Here is an 8,141-nt window from a genome sequence, read left to right as displayed (position 1 = left end):
CATGTGATTGGCTGCTTAGAAATTAAGTGTTAACGAGCAGTTGGACAGGTGTACCTAATAAAGTGGCCTGTGAGTGTAGTTTCAAAAAAACAGTATTTCCATCTACTTCAGATTAGTCATAGCACCCAAGATCTTCTTCTAGGAAGTGTGAGTCACCGGAACAATGACTAAGGAGTCAGAATTTACTCACAATATGGTGACTCAAGGTCTGTGGTGAAATCATGCTCTAATACTACAGCAACATTAAAAAAACTGCACAGCCACTGAAACCTTTCTCTCCTTGGTAATCAAAAGATGGGAGAAAGTGAGTATCTAGCAGTGTTTTCTGCTATTCTGTTTTCTGTATTCAAATCCACAAATATGTTTAATCTCTAACGGGGCTTCCCCCTTCATACACCTCCTTCTCTGTCCCATCATTAGATGGTAGCATAGTGGTACCAGTCAACCAATAAGCAGAGAGGCAGGAATCATCCAGTTTTTCCACCCAGGCAACCAGTTACACGAGGACAACCAGCTTTATTGGACTGGACAGGCGCTGGCATCCTGGGGGTGGCTGCTCAGCACTGGCCTTTCACAGAGCTGCCCTTTTCTTCCGCACGTGTTAAATGCTCTGCCGAAGCGGAGGACAGGAGGGAAGGAGGATGTTGAAGAGATAGAGGGACAGAAAGTAGGAGAGAGATTGCGTACTGAGGGGGGGGGGGGAGATATCAGCAGCTGTGTGAAAAGTGCACTGCTCTTTCAAGATAAGCAATTTTTTCTGTCCTTCTTTCTCTGTGCCGTTGCATGGATGCTCACCCCTGCCCCACGCCCTTGTTCTGTTCATCTGACTTGGAACTTAAAGGTACAGATTAATCGGCAAGACCTCAACCGGAACCAACATTCATTCACCAGCTCCCCCTCATAGCAGAGATACAACCCCACTCCCATTCAAAGAAACTAGCCTTTTTTTCAGTCCCACTTTCCCAGTCCCCCCAGCCACCAGGGTAGTTTGAACTTTGTTTCCTAAGCTTTGCATTACAAAAGGTTGCTAGTTGATATTAAGACATGATGTGTTGGCTTAACATTGTGCATACAATATTTGCATTTGAATTGGTTGCATTTATCTATACTGATGGATTTCAATGGACCAAAAAAATACCCTTCTGTCTGGTTTTCTTTGTTATTTGTTATAATAGGTGCCCTATGCATCTTACTTTGGAGTTTATACATAATAATAAATTCATGATCCACAAAAATTAGTCAGATTTTGAATCTAACATAAATGAATAACATTATTCAGGGGCAATAGGAATTAAATTTAGCCTGGATGCCAGCCAAACTTAGCCCTGCCATTACATTACATTGGAAGTTAGGTCTGGACTTGATCCTTTGTGGAGAAACTATACTTGAACCAGAGCTTTTCGGACCAATCATGTTGTCGGGGTGGGATTTATACAATGATGGACAGATGATCAACAGTAACGTTATCAATCACGTCACCAAAAAGCTCTTGGGTTGAAGTCAGTTATAGAAGATATTAACAGCACATTTATTTTAAAAGAGTAACAGAGGACCATGACCAAGGCATTGGTCGATTAGAAAGAAGATTTTGCCGTCCTTCCTACAGGAATCGGCAAAAGTTCAACATACACAACATTCTCCGTTGCTCTGATTGGTTGTAGGTCTATCCAATTAAGTGCAGAAGCATTTTGTTTCCTGGTTTGGTTGAAACGTGCCCCATAATCACAGCCCAGTGGAACAGTATCAGACTCATTTTCAGACTAGAATTTGAGTATGACGATGTATGGCTAAACTGAAAGACTATTGTAATCGAATTTGAAGTCCGCTTTATTTATATAACATGTTTCAAATTGCATTACAGTGAATGAGCCTACCCTAAATAGAACTAATCATCAGTTAAACAAACCAGGGAAATAACAATTGTTTTTAAAAAGAAGCACACAATAAACCACAAGACACAAGTCACACATGAAGGAAATGCTAAAGAGATGTAGCTAACCCACATAGTCAGCTTTGCCCTAGCACCACCAACCTGAGAGGGGGGGTGGGGAATGCCAAAGGGATCCTGCATTTATTAGATTGAAAATGTTGCACATTATGCAAAGGCAAAACAGTATACTGACACACAGTGAGACGACAACAACATGCTAATGAATTTGCTCTGGTACCATGTATACTCAAATAGCCAAATGTCACCATTTGTGTTTCAAGGGAATTTATCCGGTGTTGTTTTTATTACTGGTGCATTTTATGCTTTGATGGTGACATATAGCACTTGCCTCTCACTCTCCGTCTCTCTTCTGTTTCTTTGCTCTGCCCTTTAGACCCCAGGCATTTAGCAGTTACCTGGATGACATCATCAGCTACCGGTGGGAGCTGGAGGAAGGGAAGCCCAACCCACTTCGCGAGGGCCCCTTTGAGAATCTTCCTCCTCGTACGCAGGTGGAACTGCTTCACCGGCTGTGCGACTACCGTCTGGATGCTGCTGATGTCTTTGACCTGCTTAAGGTACACGTCCACAAGGATCAGCTCAAGCAATCTCGTCATATATGTTTTCATGCGTGGGATCTGCTGAGAATTCTTTTTCATGCATTATACTCAGTTTTGTTTTTTTTCACAACTGAATTGAAAACAAAGCCATGCGGTTAAGAGTAATGAAACTGGGGTTCAAGGATTTGCAAAAACACATAATGGTACATGTTAACATGTTCTAATAGAGACTTTCACAATAAATAAAAAATATGAACCCGAAAATACGTATAATATGAGAATTTTAAAGCCTTGTATCCCATTAAGAACTTATGGTCAGTACATGTAAAAAAACAACAACCTGGTTTTACTTTATTTGGTCTACTTTTACAGTAGACGTAATGTAAATGGATACGCTGTGTGTTTCAAACATGATGGTTTTGTCCACAAAGAAAGCACTTGAGCACACTCATGGGTTGGTGAATTTTTATGCATGCTTTTAATTATTTAATAACAATGGAGTGCTTTACTGTGGCCAAAGAGGAGCTGTTAGATTTTCATTTACATTTACATCTTCATTTATAACGAAAATGCTTGCAGTCAAACTGAATTTACAAGTAATGTAGCTTTTCATTTCTTCTGCAATGGATTTCAGCAGCAATGTATACCCTGTAATAACTACGGCCCAACGGTTTTACTTCATCCTGTCTGTCAGTTTATCATTGTCATTTAATATATTTTACAGTTTTCTCATGTGAAAAGGTTTTTATTTTTAAAATAATTGATCCGACTCAACTTATGAAAGCACTCAGAAAGATACTGAAAGTGCTTCATGTCTGTGTACGATACACTGCCGTGTAGGCTCAAAGGACTGCATGACATCACCCACTAATGACTGATGATTTAAAAAGACAGTCCTACACATGATTTAAGAAATCTAATGTGTCCCCCCCCCCCCTACACACACACACACACACACACACACACACACACACACACACACACACACACACAGGGACTGGAGGCTGACAGCCTGCGAGTGGAACCGCTAGGGCAGGATGGGAAGGGAGCCCTCTACTGGTACTTTTATGGCACTCGAATGTACAAAGAAGAGCCAATCAAGAGGAAAGCAGACAAGATCAGGTAAATAGCACTGGGCATTGTATATCTCACATAGCACCATGAATGTGCTATATGTTTTTTGTTATGCCACTGGAGTGGTTAACACGTGCATGTGGTAGATGTATAATTGTAGTAGTAGTTTTGATCCTTATACAGGCCTGTTGATGGTTAATTATAGAGTCTCCCATTGCTAATTATCCTGATTAAAAGGCTATCATTGTAAAGACTTCTTTTCTACTTCATGTCCTTTTTCCAACAGTGAAACAACTCAACTGACATTACCAGAGAAAAAGAAAAGGGGAAGACCACCAAAGAAGAAAAAACTGGAAGACCCTCAGCTAAGGTAAGAGAAAAAAAAAATTGTACTGAATATAAACCGCATTATGTGTTTTTGTATTCCTAAATGTACCATGCCATCGCTACTGTACACAGCACAGTTTGGATTTTGCGGTAAGTGAAAAGAACTTGAAAGGTTAGCACAAGACTAGTCTCGCATTGCCAGACCCTCCTCCACAGCGCTGAGGAGGAGGGTCTGGTTAGTTCACAAAGCATTCCGGGATGGTAGGAAAAAAGAAGTGCTCTGGTTTGTTGGCATTTAATTTCCCTCGGGATGAAGAAAACCTCTATCTACAGTATCTCTCTATCTATATATCTATCTCTCTCTCTTACTATCTATCTTTCTATCTCTCTATCTCTCCATATCAATCACAATTTTCCAGGGCAGCGCTAAATGCAGCACGGCGCCCCGGTGCCGCTGCAAAATAGCCTCGGGAAGGAACTTGTTTTGGTGAAACGTGTACCTTCAAAAGTTTTAGTCGTGTAAAGGGAAAACCCAAAAAGGACAGATAGTCTAGCTAGCTGTCTAGATTTACCCTGCAGAGATCTGAGGAGCAAGTAACCAGATATTTAAAATTCCAACATAAAGAAACCTGAAGGTAACGGACATCCGGCCGAAAAGAAGGACATGGGGAATTTCCAGCGACAATGGAGCAATCCCGTAAGTGGAAGGTTGTACATATAAACTAGTACAAGTCTAATGAAGGATTTGGAGAGTATGTCTTACGGTCTCATTGCGATATACTCTGCTATGTCCCAAATTGTACATACGTAAATGTAATCTAAAATGTCCAAAAAGCCTAATAGTCAAAAATAAATTCCTTTAGTGTAGGACGTTTGCTTTTAGATTAAAACTAGTTGAAGATACAGTACTTCTAATCAGTCTCTTCTTTGTAGGATTGTTTTGTATCTATTATTCTCAAATATGTTTTCAACCTTCCAGTGACGTGGAAAGTGAAGTGACAGAAGTGAAGACAGAAAATGGGCTGGAAGATCTCCCCCCTATCACAGGTAAAAGGATCTCATGAATACAAACTTTTTGTATTTAATTTTCATGTTGACTACATTGGGGAACCTGTTTTTTTTGTGCTATATTTGAGTTTGGACTACCAGCTTCACTGATTTAATTGCTTTTCTACCTTTTTTTGCTAGAATCAAAAAGCCAATGTCTCTCCTATTTGTTTCTATCAGGCCGAGAGCGTGGCACTTGGTCCCTTGTGTGTGATACAGAGGAACAATGGCTCAGTCTGGCAGAAAGCATCAAGGACAAGATCTCCCCACAGGACCGCCACCTCTACCGTGTCATCAGCCAGAACTTCCTGCCTGAGATCAGCAGCATGATTGAGCACAAGGTCAGACACCAAAGAGACACTGCTTCCATTAGTGCCCATTACAGCAGTATATAATAATAATGTCTTCTGTCGGATATAGTCTGGGTAGAGTTTGTCAGCTATAAACCGATATGAATGAAAACCATAAACTACAAATCCAACCATGGTAGATGTGCCAGTGTTAACACCTACAAATGCAAATTTAACTTTAGCTTCCTATTCTCACAAATAAAACTGCTGGAGGGACTTTTCTAAGTCTCTGTTTTTCAAACAGGCAATATACTGCAGTGATGGTGGCAGTGTCTCTCTAACTTAATCTTAATGATTCTCATTTTAAGTTTAATCTTAAACCAATCTCATACTTGGAAGCCCCCCAGTGGTTGTAGGAAGAAGAAAAGAATCTTGTAAACGGCGGCCTACCTTTTTTATAACTTAATTATAAATGAAGGTTAATTTGAGTACCTATACGGACAACTTTTTGACATTGGCTGTCCCCATTGAGCGGGCGTAATGGACTGTGAAAAATTGAGCAATCTCCACCAATCTCCAGTCTGGGGCTTTCATGTTCTGAACAGATCACTGATGTCCTCTTGGAGTTTCATTCATGATCCTGGTCACATTAGCTAGGCCAGCTGCAGCAGTGGTGAAGTGAAGGAAAGCCGGTCTGTGCTTGTCCTTGGTTCTGTAATGAAGCAGGCTCCAGGCCTTCAACCCCAGCCTGACTGTGGAGAACTGTGCTCTCATGCCAGTTTGATAGAATGAGGTTACACATTCTGTAGTAATGTTTGTTGGGCTTGGCCATACCTTGGGCCATGCTCATTTGTCTATCATATCTTCCTTGGAATGTATGTTAAGTACCTCATGGGGAGATTTTAGAGATAAGTTGTGCCCTGTTGAAGGCAAGCATGTGACAACACTACCCACAACTTCTTTTCTATAGTTTGCAGTGGAATAACTTTTAGTCACTGGATGCTACAGCGAGTCAAAGCTAAAGTAGGTCCCTGTTTTTCTTTCTGTTTGTATAAAGATGGTGGTTAGGTGCTATATAACAAGCACGGGTTGTTGCTATAGAACCCCCTTAAGCTTTTCTCCATCGTCTCGAATGTGGTCAGTGGATGAATGTACTCTTATCCTTTATTGACTGGGCTCTCAGCTGTACCATTCCTGCTCACCTACTCATGCTCACCTTAAATACTTCAATCAAAAGGAATCTTTCTTTCGTTTTTCTCAATGCAGAATATGAATGAAGCATCTGGTGGTTTTGTAATGAAAGCAGCAGGCAGATTATGCCTACATGCTGTTTTTCTTTTGGGCTGGTCAATAGAGGAGCAACTTGAAGACTTTTTGTGTTAGTTTGCTCTTGTATTTAATCTTTTTTCTATTTGGAAAAGCTTTAAAACATGAAATTCCACTACAGTGCGTTAGAACTTTACATGATCTTTATTAGACTTGATCACAGTGTGGAAACAAATACTCTGATTAATTATACTTTGCTCAAAGAACGGGCTTAGTTACAGGGAAGTGCATTCCCCTGATGTTCTTGTTATGTGCACTGATGTCACACAGCAGGCAATCACATTAAAAGATCCTGCGTATTAATTAAATGTAAATCCCAGTCTGTCCTTGATTTGCTTTTTAAGATCAGGTGTCTAATTACTATAAATACATTGTAATGTAACTACTTTCAACCTCCCAAAATCCTCTAGTTTACATGAAAATGTAAGTTGATGTACTTTCCCAGAGCCCAAAGTAATGTCTTCACATTGCTGGTTTAATTTCACCAATAGTCCAAAATCCCAAACCATTCAATGTAAAATGATGCAGTAAAGAAAAAAATGGCCACTCCCTGCATTAAAGAAGTTGGAGCCAGCAGATGTTAGGCATTACTTGATATAAATATATCTGTCTTTAGGTGGGTGTGTGCGTGCTTCCAAGTGCGTTGAATAGACAGTGTGTGTTAGCATCTTGAATCGTTCCCTCCTCCTGTCTCAGGCTGCTGTCACCAGCCGTTTCATGGGGCAACAACAGCAGGCGGGAGCTTACCTTGAGGCAGGACAGAGCCTCTTGAATGACAGCTATGCTGCGCTGCAGGATTCTCTCAACCTCTCTAAGTGTCTTCACCAGAGGCACTCGATCTTGTGTGCATTGGGTGGAAGGGGGGTTTTTAGTGCTGGTGCTAATGTAGGAAGGAGTTGTGAAGCCCCAGGATATGCCAGTGCTTCACACTAAGACAAGGCAGAGATATGGAGTGGGGACAGAAGAGTTGTTGATGCCACTATAGATCAGATCACGAACATCTGTCTTTCTCTCTCTCTCTCTCTCTCTCTCTCTCTCTCTTCCTCCTATCTTTTCTCTGCCTCTCAGCCCCCACCCACATCTTCCTTCCTCTTTTGCCATCTCACTTGCAAACACACAGGCTTCATACAGCTGCAACTGCATTTTTAGGCCTCCCATTATTGTTTAATGGGGGACCAGAAGCCTGACTGTGACACCTCTCAGTGCTGTTGGCTACCCCGGGCTGACAGTTATTCATAGTCCATCTTCCCGAAAGGACTCTGACATGAGCTGCAGAGGTCAGTCTCTGCTACAGACAAGCTTTTAAGGGATCTGCCTAGAGCTCTCTGTTGGCTGGTGTTTCTCTTCTTTCCTGTGTGGTTTATATGGTTCACTGATATGTTAATAATGTGGATTGAAATGTGGATTGTTGACTGTATTTTCAAGATGCATAAGGCTCAAGAGTTGCAGGTTTGGCTACCTGGTGTTATAGCACTGCATTGCTTATTTGTCAAACAGATTTTAGCTAGTCATTCACCCCCAGGGAAAGGTGGGGGAATGCAGGCAGCAAAAGAGAGTGTGTGTGTGTGTGTGGGGGGGGGGGGGGGG

The 8,141-nt window shown here is 41.4% G+C and overlaps 1 protein-coding gene across 2 annotated transcripts in view; it reads left to right on the top strand.

Annotated features, from left to right (window-relative positions):
• LOC117949053 (cat eye syndrome critical region protein 2) overlaps positions 1–8,141 on the top strand; it is a 40,739-nt gene that overhangs the window by 21,015 nt on the left and 11,583 nt on the right. For both annotated transcript variants that reach the window (XM_034879051.1, XM_034879050.1), the window contains exons 3-7: positions 2,325–2,508; positions 3,485–3,612; positions 3,851–3,934; positions 4,871–4,938; positions 5,119–5,279. In XM_034879051.1, the coding sequence (XP_034734942.1) occupies positions 2,325–2,508; positions 3,485–3,612; positions 3,851–3,934; positions 4,871–4,938; positions 5,119–5,279 (625 nt within the window). The remainder of the gene's footprint in view (positions 1–2,324; positions 2,509–3,484; positions 3,613–3,850; positions 3,935–4,870; positions 4,939–5,118; positions 5,280–8,141) is intronic.

This window comes from Etheostoma cragini, chromosome 8, assembly GCF_013103735.1.
Source record: "Etheostoma cragini isolate CJK2018 chromosome 8, CSU_Ecrag_1.0, whole genome shotgun sequence".
NCBI lineage: Eukaryota > Metazoa > Chordata > Actinopteri > Perciformes > Percidae > Etheostoma > Etheostoma cragini.
This window is presented reverse-complemented; position numbering and strand designations above follow the sequence as displayed.